General features: G+C 37.4%; 1 protein-coding gene across 1 annotated transcript in view; it reads left to right on the forward strand.

Moving 5' to 3' along the window:
- The window catches only part of MSH3 (mutS homolog 3), a 189,731-nt gene that overhangs the window by 97,536 nt on the left and 73,005 nt on the right, over positions 1-19,190 (forward strand). Inside the window, exons 14-17 of the mRNA XM_052643629.1 lie at positions 2,014-2,201; positions 3,093-3,261; positions 15,258-15,322; positions 18,190-18,306. Of these exons, the coding sequence (XP_052499589.1) occupies positions 2,014-2,201; positions 3,093-3,261; positions 15,258-15,322; positions 18,190-18,306 (539 nt within the window). The remainder of the gene's footprint in view (positions 1-2,013; positions 2,202-3,092; positions 3,262-15,257; positions 15,323-18,189; positions 18,307-19,190) is intronic.

A 19,190-nucleotide genomic window follows, 5' to 3' on the forward strand; every position in this document is an offset into this window, starting at 1 on the left:
AAACAGTCTTGGACTATAACTTCAAGACAGTGAAATTAGATGTACTTGTTTAGCCCACTTTTTTTATCCAAAGCTCCAAAAGTATAAATTATTCACATTCATATTACAAAATTACAACAGTATCAGTTCAGTCAGTTCAGTCGCTCAGTCATATCCGACTCTTTGCAACCCCATGAATTGCAGCACGCCAGGCCTCCCTGTCCATCACCAACTCCTGGAGTTCACTCAAACTCATGTCCATCGAGTCAGTGATACCATCCAGCCATCTCATCCTCTGTCGTCCCCTTCTCCTCCTGCCCCCAACCCCTCCCAGCATCAGGATCTTTTCCAATGAGCAGGAGTATAAATAAAGAGTAAAAAGCCTCCCTTTATCACCCTTTGGCATATCCACTATCCAGAGATAGCTAGAGAAAGTTAAATTATACTTGAACTTCTGTAGAATAACATATATAATTTAAAGAATCACAAATGAAATTTTACTATGTAAAATAGATAAATGGTATATAGTGTAAAAATATACTATATACAGTTATATGTTGAAATTATGCAGTTCCATATTAATCTGTACATTAGTATTTACAGATGTGTTAGCTTTTTAACTGTCTTATAGTTGTACACTGAATGAATTTTCCCTGATATCTCAATTTCTGGTTGTTTTTTATTCATCTTTTTAATATTACCAAAACTACTACTATAAATATTCAGATACATTTTTTTTACTACTTGTGAGAAATATTCTAAAATTCTCTAAAATGAAGTTTTGTAGTCAAAGAGTGTTGCACTCTGTATTATAAATACACGCCAGATTGCTTTTCAAGAAGGTTATGCCTCTACTGCTGCTGCTGCTGCTAAGTCGCTTCAGTTGTGTCCAACTCTGTGCGACCCCACAGACGGCAGCCCACCAGGCTCCCCCGTCCATGGGATTCTCCAGGCAAGAACACTGGAGTGGGTTGCCATTTCCTTCTCCAATGTATGAAAGTGAAAAGTGAAAGTGAAGTCGCTCAGTCGAGTCCGACTCTTAGCGACCCCATGGACTGCAGCCTACCAGGCTCCTCCGTCCATGGGATTTTCCAGGCAAGAGTACTGGAGTGGGATGCCATTGCCTTCTCCAATGCCTCTACTAATAGTATATAAAAGTATCATTTTTCATACTCAGTGTGACTTGGCTCTTATCATACTTTTAAATCTTTGACATCCTGATGAGTGAAAAATGCTATCTTGTCATTTTAATCTGCTTGTCCTAATTATATGTGAGGTTAGTTATGTGCTTATTGGATATTTTTTTTCCTATGAGTTTATTCAGATCATTTAGCCACTATTCTTTGAATTATTCATCTTTTCCAATTTGTAAAATCTCATTATACTTGAAAGAATTTTGACCTTTATCTCTTAAATATTTTGCAGATTTTTCTCAGAATTATCCTTTTTATTTGTGACGTTGTTTACTGTATTTTTGTTATGTGATCAGCATATTTTAAAATGAAAAAGTACTGAACAAGCATTGGTTTTCCTATCCTTGCCTCAAATTTTCTTTATAGCTTTACCTTATAAAGTACTTAAACTATTGATTTAACATTTAGGACATATCAACAATACTTTATTTCAATTAACTCATTTATGGAAACAGAAGGCAATGGCAACCCACTCCAGTACTCTTGCCTGGAAAATCCCATGGACTGAGGAGCCTGGTAGGCTGCAGTCCATGGGGTCGCTAAGAGTCGGACACGACTGAGCGACTTCACTTTCACTTTTCACTTTCATACATTGGAGAAAGAAATGGCAATCCACTCCAGTGTTCTTGCCTGGAGAATCCCAGGGACGGGGGAGCCTGGTGGGCTGCCGTCTGTGGGGTTGCACAGAGTCGGACATGACTGAAGCGACTCAGCAGCAGCAGCAGCAGCATTTATGCAATAAATTAAAATGTTCTTTTATTCTAATTTTAAAAAGACCACTAACTGAATTTCATTTTCATGTATCTTATGCTATTTAGGTAAAAGATATTTCTCTTTTCAGTGTTCTACGCAAGAGTTCTTCCTGATTGTCAAAACCCTGTATTACTTGAAGTCAGAATTTCAAGCACTAATACCTGCTGTGAATTCCCATGTTGAGTCAGAGTTGCTCCAGACATTTATTTTAGAAATTCCTGAACTCCTCAGTCCAGTGGAGCATTACTTAAAGATACTCAATGAACAAGCTGCCAAGTAAGTAGCAGACCCTTAGTTCTTCCTTTCTAGTAGTGAAAGTAATGTTATTTACCATTTGATATGTGGATACTTAAGCTTCCCTTAGAATTAATAGTAGAAGTTGCATATAAAACTAGAATTGTGATTGAATACTAAAGGCTCTGTATTACAGCTGGAATTAACCCTTAGCATTTAGTCAATTCTGTCATACGGAACAAATATGGTATTTCCTCAGGTATCAGATGATGAAGTCCAGGCTGAGCAAGTAGTAGCAGTTTATTAATCCAAAAGTAGATGGCAGATGGCATCTTGTGCTTATTTGCTAGATAGCCGGAGATGGTCTGCTTTATATGTAGAAACTGCAGAAGTAAAGTTATCCTTTAAGGGGTAGTCATTTTACATTTTATCCCACAAAGAACCTTATGTATAAGAAAACAGATTTGAGAGTATTTTCATTTGTATTTATTTTCTGAATATACAACAAATGTTGAATTCCATCTCCTGGTTTCATCATGACAACCATGAACTTCCAAAATGAAAGTGATGTTAGGGTAATTTTATCTGTCTTCCAAGAAGTTAAGAAACTTACCCATAAATATTTATAGAAGAGCTGGGATTAGAATCTTGTTCTCCTGACTTCCTACCCTTTGGTCTTTCATTATGTTTTTTAAAAAATATTTATTTGGCCATGTCAGGTCTTAGTTATGGCACGCAGGCTCTTTTAGTTGAAGCTTGTGAGGTCTAGGTCCCTGATTGGGGATCGACCACTGGACCTCCTGCATTGGGAGCATGGAGTCTTAGCCAGAAGACACCAGGGAAGTCCCTTTCATTATGTTCTGAAAAATAATTGGTAATTAGTATGAGTAATATGCTTAAATATATGTATTTGCATTTTTAAATTTTTTTTAGAATTGGGGATAAAACTGAATTATTCAAAGACCTTTCTGACTTCCCTTTAATAAAAAAGAGGAAAGATGAAATTCAAGATGTTACCAACAAGATCCAAACACATTTGCAAGAAATACGAAAAATACTAAAAAATCCTTCTGCACAATATGTGACTGTATCAGGACAGGAGGTAATATTGAAATACTTTTCTTTTATATTAATTTTCTTCAATTGGAAAAGCTATTTTAAAGTATAAATAAATATCTGATGATAGGATGAAAGTTTTTTTTTTTTCCCAGATTTTCTGTTTTATTCTTTGGAAATATATTGTAATACCTTGTTTTGATAAAAACTTTTTTTAATGGCAGTATTTTGTTTGCTTATTTAGTTTCTTGGTAGAATCATGGATCTTAATGTTACATGTATTTTAGTATTATCTACTGAAATTATATTACAGGAAACCTTGACTATGGTAAATAATAACTTTAAATCATTAATTTCCTCTAGAAGAGAGAAGTTAGTCTTTGACTCTCAGTCTGCAGATGATAAATGATACAAAGTGAACCATCTACACTAATTGGATCATATATTAATTAAATGACGAGGCTTCTATTTGAAGGAGTATAGTTGCTAAAAAAAAACAAACAGAGAAACAAAACTATAGCAAACAACTACATTTCGTGAATCTTCCATAAGATTATGGTGCTGTGTAGGAAGTGTTTTTCAGTATGTGTGTTTCTGTTTAAAGTTTAATATTAGTACCTGAATGAGAACCAGGAAGAAGTACACTTTTCAAACTGTGGCTATATCCATTGGTCCTATTCTCAGTCTTGAGGTATTGCTACCTTTACATCTTATGTTTAACAAAATATAAAGATTCCAACTGAAGCAGTTTGAAAAATTCTACTTGTTTAAATAGCAAATTGGAAAATTTGTGAATAATTTCTATAGGATAAACATTTTATTCAGAATTTTAAAAAATAGATATTTTTCTAATGGGGAAAAACTTAATTTTAGATCAGTTTTAAACATATTTGCATTGCTTTATTTAGCCAAAAGACTGTTAATTTGCATGATTATTTGAAGAAGACACTCTATAATAAATTATAATCTTTTATTAAAATGTTTATTAATATACTGTTGATTAAGTCAGCCTGTCTTCTAAATGAAATTAGGATGTTATACACATTGCATAATGGATTCTAAATAGTACACTGTATAACAAAAAAATGATTTCATAATGTGTATACTTATTTTCACTCCTCCCCTGACCTGGCAAATACCAAATCCTTTATTTTATCTCTTGGTTTCACTATATAGTTCAGTTCAGTCACTCAGTCGTGTCCGACTCTGTGACCCCATGAACTGCAGTGCACGAGGCCTCCCTGTCCATCACCAACTCCCAGAGTTTACCCAAACTCATGTCCATTGAGTCAGTGATGCCATCCAACCATCTCATCCTCTGTTGTCCCCTTCTCCTCCTGCCCTCAATCTTTCCCAGCATCAGGGTCTTTACAAATGAGTCAGCTCTTCCCATCAGGTGGCCAAAGTATTAGAGTTTCAGCTTCAACATCAGTCCTTCCAATGAACACCCAAGACTGATCCCCTTTAGGATGGACTGGTTGGATCTCCTTGCAGTCCAAGGGACTCTCAAGAGTCTTCTCCAACACCACAGTTCAAAAGTATCAATTCTTCGGTGCTCAGCTTTCTTTACAGTCCAACTCTCACATCCATACATGACCACTGGAAAAACCATAGCCTTGACTAGATAACTTTTGTTGACAAAGTAATGTCTCTGCTTTTTAATATGCTATCTAGTTTGGTCATAACTTTCCTTCCAAGGAGTAAGCGTCTTTTAATTTCATGGCTGCAATCACCATCTACAGTGATTTTGGAGCCCGAAAAAATAAAGTCTGCCACTGTTTCCACTGTTTCCCCATCTATTTCCCATGAAGTGATGGGACCAGATGCCATGATCTTCATTTTCTGAATGTTGAGCTTTAAGCCAACTTTTTCACTCTCCTCTTTCACTTTCATCAAGAGGCTCTTTAGTTCTTCACTTTCTGCCAAAAGGGTGGTGTCATCTGAGGTTACTGATATTTCTCCCGGCAATCTTGATTCCAGCTTGTGCTTCCTCCAGCCCAGTGTTTCTCATGATGTACTCTGCATATAAGTTAAATAAGCACGGTGACAATATACAGCCTTGATGTACTCCTTTTCCTATTTGGAACCAGTCTGTTGTTCTATGTCCAGTTCTAACTGTTGCTTCCTGCCCTTCATACAGGTTTCTCAAGAGGCAGGTCAGGTGGTTTGGTATTCCTGTCTTTCAGAATCTACAGTTTATCATGATCCACACAGTCAAAGGCTTTGGCATAGTCAAGAAACTAGAAATAGATGTTTCTCTGGAACTCTGTTGCTTTTTCAATGACCCAACGGATGTTGGCAATTTGATCTCTGGTTCCTCTGCCTTTTCTAAAACTAACTTGAATATCTAGAAGTTCACGGTTCACATATTACTGAAGCCTGGCTTGGAGAATTTTAAGCATTACTTTACTAGCGTGTGAGATGAGTGCAATTGTGTGGTAGTTTGATCGTTCTTTGGCATTGCCTTTCTTTGGGGTTGGAATGAAAATTGACCTTTTCCAGTCCTGTGGCCACTGCTGAGTTTTCCAAATTTGCTGGCATATTGAGTGCAGCACTTTCACAGCATCATCTTTTAGGGTTTGAAATAGCTCAACTGGAATTCCATCACCTCCACTAGCTTTGTTTGTAGTGATGCTTCCTTAGCCCACTTGACTTCGCATTCCAGGACGTCTGGCTCTAGATGAGTGATCACACCATCGTGATTATCCGGGTCGTGAAGATCTTTTTTGTACAGTTCTTCTGTGTATTCTTGCCACGTCTTCTTAATATCTTCTGCTTCTGTCAAGTCCGTACCATTTCTGTCCTTTATTGTGCCCATCTTTGCATGAAATGTTCCTTTGGTATCTCTAATTTTCTTGAAGAGATCTCTGGTTTTTCCCATTCTGTTCTTTTCCTCTGTTTCTTTGCATTGATTGCTGAGGAAGGCTTTCTTATCTCTCCTTGGTATTCTTTGGAACTCTGCATTCAAATGGATATATCTTTCCTTTTTTCCTTTGCTTTTTCCTTCTCTTCTTTTCACAGCTATTTGTAAGACTCTTCAGACAGCCATTTTGCTTTTTTGCATTTCTTTTTCTTGGGGATGGTCTTGATCCCTGTCTCCTGTACAGTGTCACAAACCTCATTCCATAGTTCATCAGGCACTCTGTCAGATCTAATCCCTTGAATCTGTTTGTCACTACTATTGTAAGGGAGTTGATTTAGGTCATACCTGAATGGTCTAGCGGTTTTCCCTACTTTCTTCAATTTCAGTCTGAATTTGGCAATAAGGAGTTCATGATCTGAGCCACAGTCAGCTCCTGGTCTTGTTTTTGCTGACTGTATAGAGCTTCTCCATCTTTGGCTGCAAAGAATATAATCAATCTGATTTCAGTGTTGACCATCGGGTGATGTCCATATGTAGAGTCTTCTCTTGTGTTGTTGGAAGAGGGTGTTTGCTATGACCAGTGCATTTTCTTGGCAAAACTCTGTTAGTCTTTGCTCTGCTTCATTCCGTATTCCAAGGCCAAATTTGCCTGTTACTCCAGCTGTTTCTTGACATCGTACTTTTGCATTCCAGTCCCATATAATGAAAAGGACATCATTTTTGAGCTTAGTTCTAAAAGGTCTTGTAGGTCTTCATAGAACCGTTCGACTTCTGCTTTTTCAGCGTTACTGGTCAGGGCATAGACTTGGATTACCGTGATATTGCATAATTTGCCTTGAAACGAACAGAGATCATTCTGTTGTTTTTGAGATTGCATCCAAGTACTGCATTTTGGACTCTTTTGTTGACCATGATGGCTACTCCATTTCTGCAAGGGATTCCTGCCTGCAGTAGTAGATATAATGGTCATCTGAGTTAAATTCACCCATTCCAGTCCTCCTTAGTTTGCTGATTCCTAGAATGTCAACGTTCACTCTTGCCATCTCCTGTTTCACCACCTCCAATTTGCCTTGATTCATGGGCCTAACTTTCCGGGTTCCTATGCAATATTGCTCTTTAGAGCATCGGACTATATAATTATGACCTTGCAGTGTGACAAGTGACCTCAGCACCACTGTTTTGGTGTATTTGTTGGAAATGAGATGATCAAAGTTGCTTAAGATATTAATGAAAATGTGTAGTAGAAAAGTGGTTACCTGGTATTATAGTGGCGAAATCCTCCAGTTCTACCTCTTACATGCTCTCTGACCATGGAAGAGTCACCTCTGAAGTGAGACTACTACAAAGACCAAATGAGTTAAAAAGCATGAAAGTACTTTCTAATCATAAAGCACTCTGCAGGTATTATTCATTTAATAATAGCAATACAGTTACCATTTGTTGTGCACCTGTTAAAGTTCAGAATGGTGGAAAGTGCTTTATTTATGTTACTGAATCCCTGTAACAACACAAAAGGGTTTTTTCCAGTTTTTCAGGAAAGAAAACTCAGACTTGACATAATATAATGAGATAAGTTGCCCACGTTAGAACCTTATTTCCAGCCCAGGTCTCCCTCTTCCTGATCTTTATACCATGTTGTCATTTCACTCAGCTCACAAACAGTGTTAACACAAGGGATTATCAACATCATAGATTTCATTTGATAAAATCCAGGCATTTTAGAGCTTGTACTATTCCAATTGAAATAAAACGTAAGGTTTTGAAAGACAGCCCTAGATTCAGTTGGAGTTTTAAAGTTAAAATGGGGAAAACTTATCAAAAATTCATAATGGTTAGTAGATTAGCATTGACAGTATAGGAACACATGTAAGAATTAAAGATTTTAAAATTTAAAAAAATAAAAAAATAAAAAAATAAACTAGCATAATAAAAAAAAAAAAAAAAAAAAAAAAAAGAAAAAGCACAGCATGGAGATCAAGTAACTGGATTACAAAAGATTATCAAGGAAGGTAAATCATCTAATTATTCTTCACTTTTACTAAATGAAGGTGATGAGGTTGAGACAGGAAATTTTTTAGTTTTTAACAAAAGGATAGATTCTTTTTTTTTTTTTTAAACCTCTAAAGTCTTGATAGTACTTCATTCGAATTGAATGTGTGCTCAGCTTTGTCTGACTCTTTGCAACCCCATGAACTATAGCCTGTCAGGCTTCTCTATCCATGGAATTTTCCAGGTAAGAAAACTGCAGTGGGTTACCATTTCCTTCTCCATAGTACTTCATTATAGAATCACTTTTATAACATTTTTTTTGGAATTAGTGATGCTGTTCATTCAAACATCAGATAAATTCTAAGTAGCCAGCATTGTTATAATCAAATTCTGTTTAAATATTTGTACTAAAGGTATCAACAAAATTTAGAGATATTTAAAGGAGTAGAACCGACTTCATCAAATATGATTACCTCCGAGAAGTGAAGGAGCTAGGAGGGAAAACTCTTGTATTATATATATGTGCTTCTTATTTTATACCCTTCTGTTCTAGCTGAAAGCTTATTTCCATACATATAACTTTTGTAATATATGTTAAAAAACCTGTTGTAATAGCCCTGTGGGGTACGTGAGTTTGCTAGTAAAAATAAACTGTCAAACCAGTGTTACTTTTTGCTCTATTCTTTTTTTTCACTTTGTTCCCAGTTTTTATGTACTCATGAGAATACTAAGCCTTATTGCCTATGGGGAATTATTGTGTCTGACTCTGACAGTATTCCTGAAGAAGGGAATGGCAACCCACCCCAGTATTCTTGCCTGGAGAATCCCATGGACAGAGGAACCTGGCAGGCTACAGTCCATGGGGTGGCAAAGAATCGGACACGACTGAGTGACTGTCACACCTTCATCTGACAGTATTGTTTTAGAAAATAGTGAAAGGAAAAAAACCCTGGAAAGAAAATAATGAAAGTAGAAATTTACATAGCTTTACTAGTTCATTGTTTCTGTGATAGTGTCTCTCATGTTTTATGTGTGGGGAGAATTATATCTCAAGATTGAATCAAATATGGAATAGGCATGGGATGATACTTAGATTTGGGACAGTTTTGATTAGTAGTTTTCTTAAAGGAAGAGGAAATAAATATTATTGGAACATCTTTAGAAAAAAATTTATTAATTCACAGCATGCAGCATATCCAGATATCTGCTTAGCATGATTGAGACATGAAAAGCATCTAAATAAAAAATATTTGTGAATTCTTATGAAACAATGAGAAAGAGGGGAGAATAGGAATGGGTGAAATGTGGCCTTGGAGAGAAAGAGAGCAGTTTCTGAAATGAATGAAGAATTTCAGCAAACTTAACAATGATTCCAGCCCAGTGATTCCATGGGCCATAGTTTGAGTAACAGTATCTGATGTTTAACCAAGAGAGAACTGGATCCCAGCAGAAGAATATGAGAGATTGTTAGAATGAATCTGGACATACTTTTCACATCAACATCTAAGAAACAAAGTCACAAACCGTAGAGCAAGGAAAGTTTCTATGAGAACTCTCTAAAATTTCTGAAATACATGTTAATTTCCAATTTCTGTTAGTTTCCTTTAGCAGTAAAGTCTCTAAACAAAAGACTTGTCTGCTCATCCTTAGAACGTTCATTGAAAAGAAATAGAAAATTTCCTATCCCATAACTAGGGTAGAACAGAGAAAAACTGCTAGTTGGTGACAATGCTGAGGAGAAACACAAGAGGACACATAGGACCAGCACCTGAGAAAGTGACCCCAGGAGTTTAACAAACAGGGGGTCCACGTGGCTTTCTTGATTCTCACTGTTTTCCATCTAGTATTGATTCTGTAAATGGCTTGCTTGAGGAGCTGTGGTCCTTAGAGTAGACCCTGGATACTTTAAGATTGAACAGTTATGGTCTAAATGAGCAGTTCCCAACCTTTTTGGCACCAGGGACCCGTTTTGTTGAAGACAGTTTTCCGTGAACCAGGGTAGTGGGTGGTGGGTGATGGTTTCAGGATGATTCAAGTGCATTACAATTATTGTGCACTTTATTTCTGTTACTAATACATCAACTCTACCTCAGATCATCAGGCATTAGATCCTGAAGGTTGAGCACCCCTGGTCTAAACTGTTCCTAGCGTGCTCCAAAGGAGTGTGACCAGTGGCGGTTAGTAATGTATATTCAGTTCAGTCGCTCAGTCATGTCCGACTCTGCGACCCCATGAATCACAGCAAGCCAGGCCTCCCTGTCCATCACCAACTCCCAGAGTTCACTCAGACTCACGTCCATTGAGTCAGTGATGCCATCCAGCCATCTCATCCTCGGTCGTCCCCTTCTCCTCCTGCCCCCAATCCCTCCCAGCATCAAAGTCTTTTCCAATGAGTCAACTCTTCACGAGGTGGCCAAAGTACTGGAGTTTCAGCTTTAGCATCATTCCTTCCAAAGAAATCCCAGGGTTGATCTCCTTCAGGATGGACTGGTTGGATCTCCTTGCAGTCCAAGGGACCCTCAAGAGTCTTCTCCAACACCACAGTTCAAAAGCATCAATTCTTCGGCACTCAGCCTTCTTCACAGTCCAACTCTCACATCCATACATGAGTACTGGAAAAACCATAGCCTTGACTAGATGGACCTTAGTCGGCAAAGTAATGTCTCTGCTTTTGAATATGCTATCTAGGTTGGTCATAACTTTCCTTCCAAGGAGTAAGCGTCTTTTAATTTCATGGCTGCAATCACCATCTACAGTGATTTTGGAGCCCGAAAAAATAAAGTCTGCCACTGTTTCCACTGTTTCCCCATCTATTTCCCATGAAGTGATGGGACCAGATGCCATGATCTTCATTTTCTGAATGTTGAGCTTTAAGCCAGCTTTTTCACTCTCCACTTTCACTTTCATCAAGAGGCTTTTTAGCTCCTCTTCACTTTCTGCCATAAGGGTGGTGTCATCTGCATATCTGAGGTTATTGATATTTCTCCCGGCAGTCTTGATTCCAGCTTCTGTTTCTTCCAGTCCAGCGTTTCTCATGATGTACTCTGCATATAAGTTAAATAAGCAAGGTGACAATATACAGCCTTGACGTAGTCCTTTTCCTATTTGGAACCAGTCTGTTGTTCCGTGTCCAGTTCTAACTGTTGCTTCCCGCCCTTCATACAGATTTCTCAAAAGGCAGGTCAGGTGGTCTGGTATTCCCATCTCTTTCAGAATTTTCCACAGTTTATTGTGATACACACAGTCAAAGGCTTTCATCTTCTTCTGCATAGCTTCAGTCGTGTCCGACTCTGTGCAACCCCGTAGACGGCAGCCCACCAGGCTCCCCCGTCCCTGGGATTCTCCAGGCAAGAACACCAGAGTGGGTTGCCATTTCCTTCTCCAGTGCAAGAAAGTGAAAAGTGAAAGTGAAGTCACTCAGTCATGTCCGACCCTTAGCGACCCCATGGACTGCAGCCTACCAGGCTCCTCCACCCATGGGATATTCCAGGCAAGAGTACTGGAGTGGGGTGCCATTGCCTTCTACGTCAAAGGCTTTAGAATAGTCAATAAAGCAGAAATAGATGTTTTTCTGGAACTCTCTTGCTTTTTCAATGACCCAACGGATGTTGGCAATTTGATCTCTAGTTCCTCTGCCTTTTCTAAAACCAGCTTGAACATCAGGAAGTTCACAGTTCATGTATCACGGAAACCTGGCTTGGAGAATTTTGAGCATTACTTTACTAGCATGTGAGATGAGTGCAGTTTTGCGGTAGTTTGAGCATTCTTTGACATTGCCTTTCTTTGGGATTGGAATGAAAACTTCCAGTCCTGTGGCCACTGCTGAGTTTTCCAAATTTGCTGGCATATTGAGTGCAGCACTTTCACAGCATCATCTTTCAGGATTTGAAACAGCTCAACTGGAATTCCATCACCTCCACTAGCTTTGTTCATAGTGATGCTTTCTAAGGCCCACTTGACTTCACATTCCAGAATGTCTGGCTCTAGGTGAGTGATCACACGATTGTGATTATCCGGGTCATGCAGATCTTTTTTGTACAGTTCTTCTGTGTATTCTTGCCACCTCTTTTTAATATCTTCTGCTTCTGTTAGGTCCATACCATTTCTGTCCTTTATTGTGCCCATCTTTGCATGAAATGTTCCCTTGGTATCTCTGATTTTCTTGAAGCGATCTCTAGTCTTTCCCATTCTGTTCTTGTCCTCTATTTCTTTGCATTGATCGCTGAAGAAGGCTTTCTTATCTCTTTTGCTATTCTCTGGAACTCTGCATTCAGATGCTTATATCTTTCCTTTTCTCCTTTGCCTTTTGCCTTTGTTGTCACAGCTATTTGTAAGGCCTCCCCCGACAGCCATTTTGCTTTTTTGCATTTGTTTTCCATGGGGATGGTCTTGATCCCTGTCTCCTGTACAGTGTCACAAACCTCAATCCACAGTTCATCAGGCACTCTATCTATCAGATCTAGTCCGTTAAATCCATTTCTCACTTCCACTGTATAATCATAAGGGATTTGATTTAGGTCATACCTGAATGGTCTAGTGGTTTTCCCTACTTTCTTCAATTTCAGTCTGAATTTGGCAATAAGGAGTTCATGATCTGAGCCACAGTCAGCTCCTGGTCTTGTTTTTGTTGACTGTATAGAGCTTCTCCATCTTTGGCTGCAAAGAATATAATCAATCTGATTTTGGTGTTGACCATCTGGTAATGTCCTGGTGTAAAGTCTTCTCTTGTGTTGTTGGAAGAGGGTGTTTGCTATGACCAGTGCATTTTCTTAGCAAAACTCTATTAGTCTTTGCCCTGCTTCATTCCGCATTCCAAGGCCAAATTTGCCTGTTACTCTAGCTGTTTTTTGAGTTCCTACTTTTGCATTCCAGTCCCCTATAATGAAAAGGACATCTTTTTTGGGTGTTAGTTCTAAAAGGTCTTGTAGGTCTTCATAGAACTGTTCAACTTCAGCTTCTTCAGCGTTACTGGTCAGGGCATAGACTTGGGTTACTGTGATATTGAATGATTTGCCTTGGAAACGAACAGAGATCATTCTGTTGTTTTTGAGATTGCATCCAAGTACTGCTTTTCAGACTCTTGTTGACTATGATGGCTACTCCATTTCTTCTGAGGGATTCCTGCCCGCAGTAGTAGATGTAATGGTCATCTGAGTTAAATTCACCCATTCCAGTCCATTTTAGTTTGCTGATTTCTAGAATGTCGACGTTCACTCTTTCCATCTCTTGTTTGACCACTTCCAATTTGCCTTGATTCATGGATCTGACATTCCAGGTTCCTATGCAATATTGCTCTTTACAGCATCGGATCTTGCTTCTATCACCAGTCACATCCATCGCTGGGTATTGTTTTTGCTTTGGCTCCATCCCTTCATTCTTTCTGGAGTTATTTCTCTGCTGATCTCCAGTAGCATACTGGGCACCTACTGACCTGGGGAGTTCCTCTTTCAGTATCCTATCATTTTGCCTTTTCATACTGTTCATGGGGTTCTCAAGGTAAGAATACTGAAGTGGTTTGCCATTCCCTTCTCCAGTGGACCACGTTCTGTCAGACCTTTCCACCATGACCCACCCATCTTGGGTTGCCCCGCGGCATGACTTAGGTTCATTGGGTTAGACAAGGCTGTGGTCCTAGTGTGATTAGATTGATTAGTTTTCTGTGAGTATGGTTTCAGTGTGTCTGCCCTCTAGGGCATGGATTTGAATTCAGAGCTGCCAAGCTGCATAGTTATGCTGCATAACTTAAGTATACTATTCTAGCTGGCTGCCCAGAGACCTCATTGAGGCAGTTTTAGCTTCTTTTCAAAATTTCCACTATCATTTAGGCAGTAATTTCTATGGAGCTGTGTTATATGTATTATTCCCAAATGTTAGTGGTCTACTGTGGTCCTGAATTTTGCCGTTTGCCTTTGGCTTATCTCCTCTCACAATTATTGTATAAAAACACCAATGTGTTTTCTCATAGAAGATTTCCAAATATTTAAGCAGAATATTTTTTAGCATACTCTTAGAGAGACTTTATCTTTCTCATTAGAGATATTTATTTTGGTTTTTTTTTCCCCCTCAGTAACTTTTTTTTTAGCCAACGGAGAGAATTTTTAAAATTCTTTTCTTTAACTGGATATGTCAGATTGAAATTGTATTAATTTCCTCTATACAAGAGGACATCATTAGTTGCAAAATCATTGCTAAGAATAAAGATTCTTAACCATTGATTCCAATTATAATGAATATAAAAGCTAAAGTGTTTCTATTAACAGAAAAGTAAACTCAAAAGCCAGGCTGGTACTAGTAATAATATGCATGTTATAAATACCTAAATGTTGTAAAACACGTGACAAAATTCCTGTAGTCATCTCAAAATGAATGGCAACTACAGAATTTCTGGGTCCCATCCCATACAAAATAGGTGTATTTTTATTTAAATGAAACATTAGATTTCACTGTAATAATACAGAAATGTGAGCAGGAAGAGGAGATGATATATAGTTTATGTGAAAAATGGAAGATGTGATAGAAGTAGTGATTTCATTTACTTCCTGGCTGATTTCAGAAAAGCCTGTAGAGTACAGTTGGATCTGTAATAGTTCATATAAATGAAAACTTAAAGAAAATACTCATGTGAAGAAATCTCTTCCTTCCTTAATTGCTAAGGGGTTAAGTGCTTTGTGTGATGATACTTTTAAAGGACTTAGGTTTCTTGGATAAACGCTATTATAATAAATCCTGTTCCGTTCAGATTAAGGGATTGGCCATATCTCAAACTGATATAATGTCTAATAATAAAATATTCTAAAATTTTATGTATTTATAGGTTCAGTCTTATTACTGAGTCATAGAATTCTTAAGATAAATGCTACTAATTAATGAAATGAATGAAAAAGGTCATTAAGGAAAAATCGTCATTTGTAGTATGAACATAACAGTGTTGCAGGTATTAAATCATCAGGTTATATTTTTTATTACAACCTTTTTGCTCAGTACAAATTGTACTTTTTCCTAAGTGTTGAAACCCTAATTATTAATAATGGTTGTACAGACATATATGAACTCTCCCAATAACACTGCTAGATTTATTTTGAATGTTTAGAATGATATTTGCTAGACTATCACAGCACAGTTTTGTGGAAGATTTAAAAATATAATGGCTAATCTTTTAAATATATAACATTTATTTGTATTTATTTTAGTTTATGATTGAAGTAAAGAATTCTGCTGTATCTTGTATACCAACTGATTGGGTTAAGGTTGGAAGGTAAGTTTAAAAATACATGTTTTTTATTATTCATGTAGATTATAATTACCTTCATGCTTCTGGACTGTTAAAAGCACATCCTTGACATTAAAAGCAGTTCTTGCCCTTCAGTTTCCTTGTGGAACTTTTAATTAGAGAAATAATTATCTTAAACTTTTAATCATTGATTTTTAAACATTTTGTCCAAAAGGTATCTTATTTGTATATATTTGTTTTCTTGTTTTGTGAATTACTATTTTATCCTTATACTTCAGAGTACACTTTAAACACATGAAAAGAGAAAGTTGCAGAACCTTCAGTTATAAGATTAATTTGGTTGCTTGAACTTCTTGATGAATGCTATACCTGACATTTCTTTTAAGAAGCTGACATTTCATTTTCTGCCTCAATGAGCTCTGCCTTTCTTTATTCTTAATGCTTTCCATGGCACATAGTTATACTAGTTCTTTACATGTTCTTTTTAAAAGTTATGTCTTGAATTCATGAAAATAATCAGAAACAATATTAGAGAACCACATGAAACCCTGCCTTTTCTTCTTGGTTAGGCATTAATCCTCAAGAGGTGACTCATTAAAGAAGTGGTTTTAGAGAAATTTATTTCCTCTTGTGTGTGGTACTGTTTCTGAAATATTTATTACTACTGTTGGTATGTTTGTATCAACTTGAGATGAAAATGTTACATTTTCCTAAGACAGTAGAATAGGGACTAGTAGCTGGTGATGGTATGAAGGAATGCTATGTTAAGAGTGGAAGGAAATTTTGACATGATTTTGACATGATGTGTGAATGATTATTAATTTATTATTTTAATAAAAAACCCTGTTATCCATGGCCACTATCAAAGGATCCTGAAAGCATAGTCATGGGTTTCTTTAGCTCTAATACCATCTTTTTTTTTTTTTTATCAGAAGCTATAATTGAGCTTCAGATATTGTTGATTATAGGGAATGTTTTCTTCTTTGGCAGCCATTCTTTCCTTTATCAATTTTTGTCCTATACTACAGCTAATGAATGGTAATACACTTTATGAAGAGAAATTACTAGAAATAGTGTTAATCTGTTTAGAACAACCACTGAAAAGTCACACTAAATGAGTTTTGTCAGAAGAAAAAGCTATGATTAATATGTTTGCATAGAAATCTAGATAACATACTTCAAAAGCAAGCAAGGCATAAATCAATACCAGTGTCTTTTCAACATTTCAGTGATATAAATCAAATGAATAAATGTGGTTGGGAAGGTATTTTTTATCTGTTTAGCCACCAGAGCCTTGACAGGAGTAAGTTAAAATATCACTAGGCAGATTTTGAATGCAGAAGGCTCATTTTCAGTAACTTGCCAAATTAAAGATAATTGTGACCATGTGTTAACAGGAGTAAGTGTGCAGAGATCAGAGTACACTCTGTCATCACTCAGCCTTGACCTTTTCTTCTTAAAGTTTCCATCATAGTAATAGCATCAATAAGCAGTAATCACTACCACAGTGGAATGGCTCCTAACATTGAGTTCAGTTCAGTTCATTTGCTCAGTTGTGTCTGACTCTTTGCGACCCCATGAACTGTAGCTCACCAGGCTTCCCTGTCCATCACCAACTGGCAGAAGTAGCTCAAACTCATGTCCTTCGAGTTGGTGATGCCATCCAACCATCTCATCCTCTGTCATCCCCTTCTCCTCCTGCCTTCAGTCTTTCCCAGCATCAGGATCTTTTCTAATGAGTCAGTTCTTTGCATCAGATGTCCGGAGTGTTGGAGCTTCAGCATCAGTCTGTCCAGTGAATATTCAGGACTGATTTCCTTTAGGAAATCATTGAGTACTAGTGACATAATTACTCTGCTGAGCACTATCTGATCCTACCAACAGTACCTATGGGCTTCCCTGGTGACTCAAATGGTAAAGAATCTGCCTGCAGTGGAGGAGATCCTGGTTCAGTCCCTGGGTCGGGAGGATCCTCTGGAGAAGGGAATGGCTACCCACTCTAGTATTCTTGCCTGAAGAATTCTATGGACAGAGGAGCCTGGTGGGCTACAGTCCATGGGAAGATTGGACATGACTGCGCAAGTAACATTTTCACTTTTCATGAGGTAGATACTATTGTTATCCTCATTTGATAGGTGAGGAAAGTTTTTAGTTTACACAAAATCAGTTTTATTGGCCCAGAGTCACATAGATAATGAGTAAGTGACAGAGTTGAAATCTTACTGTGGATTCTCTGACTGGGGACCCACAGCATCCACCATTGTGCTCTGTAGCTTCTTGATGAGGAAGCAGAGTTTGCAAGCTCAGATGAGGACTACATGATATTTCTTCCCATCCAGGGTCACTGTGAATCTGCTGTTGGATCATGAACCCTTCTTTGACTGCTTCCTGAATTAATGCATTGCTGTTCATTGTAATGCTTTTTTTAAATTGAAATACTTTAATCATACAGAAAAGTATAAAATATAAAAAATGATATGACCTTCACCATAATATCCAACTCTTTGATTTGTTAGGACTTAAATTTGTTATATTTGCTTCTGATCTTTTTTTTTTTAAACCAAAGATTTTCATTTTGTATAATTTACAGAAAAAACCTCTTTACTTATGAAACAGAAATTCTAAACTTTGATTTTTGCCATATGGATATAACTTGAATTTTAAAAGCTTCCTAACAAAGTACTCTGAACTTCAAATACTTTATTTACAATAAAGATCTTTGGAATCAATAAGGTTTAGGATCATAATTAAAGAATGTTCTCTATTTACAGCTATTTACTTTCAAGGTTCATCAGAGAATAGTAAATAACTACTTGAATTTTCTGAAGTGATGGCATTACTGACTTCTTAGTAACCTTGATTTTCTATTTATGTTTTTTCTCCTTTTCTAGCACAAAAGCTGTGAGCCGCTTTCACTCTCCTTTTATTGTAGAAAATTACAGACATCTGAATCAGCTCCGGGAGCAGCTAGTCCTTGACTGCAGTGCTGAATGGCTTGCTTTTCTAGAGTGAGTTTACAATGAAAAATGTAATCTGACTTTTTGCTATGAGAAATAGACCGGAAAATCTTTCCACCAAAAAGAAAAGTAGAGATTACTGCTTGTGACCTGCCATAAAATAGTTGAGTACATGTGTTCTCTGATTTTATTTTTAATCTATTGAAATGCAAACTCATCTTAGTCTTTGGTAAGAGACCAAATATACTTTTTGTTACTGTACTAACATTTTGTTGCTAAGGATGTTTATTAATGTCACTTTGAAATTCTACCTTGGATTTTGTTTACTTTTCTTGTATAAAGGCTTAACATTTTCAGAGTTGGACAAGTATGGGTTAGTTGTTTTATTGCATTGGCCAAAAAGTTTGTTGTTATAGGAAACAAAGTCTGTACGTTGTTCCAGGAAAACTCAAACGATCTTTTTGGCCAACCCACTATCTACATTTAATTTTTTTCTTATATTTTTGCATCCTTTACCTATTTCCCCCTACTTTGTATCTTGAAAAAATTCAAATCTGTGGGAAGTTGAAATGGTGATCTCTGTACTCTATCAGTTCAGTTCAGTTCAGTTGCTCAGTCATGTCCGACTCTTTGTGACTCCATGAATCACAGCAAGCCAGGCCTCCCTGCCCATCACCAACTCCCAGAGTTCACCCAAACTCATGTCCATTGAGTCGGTGATGCCATCCAGCCATCTCATCCTCTGTCGTCCCCTTCTCCTCCTGCCTCCAATCCCTCCCAGCATCAGGGTCTTTTCCAATGAGTCAGCTCTTCGCATCAGGTAGCCAAAGTATTGGAGTTTCAGCTTCAACATCAGTCCTTCCAATGAACATCCAGGACTGATCTCCTTTAGGATGGACTGGTAGGATCTTCTTGCAGTCCAAGGGACTCTCAAG

The sequence above is a fragment of the Budorcas taxicolor genome, chromosome 7, assembly GCF_023091745.1.
Source record: "Budorcas taxicolor isolate Tak-1 chromosome 7, Takin1.1, whole genome shotgun sequence".
In the NCBI taxonomy this organism is placed as follows: domain Eukaryota; kingdom Metazoa; phylum Chordata; class Mammalia; order Artiodactyla; family Bovidae; genus Budorcas; species Budorcas taxicolor.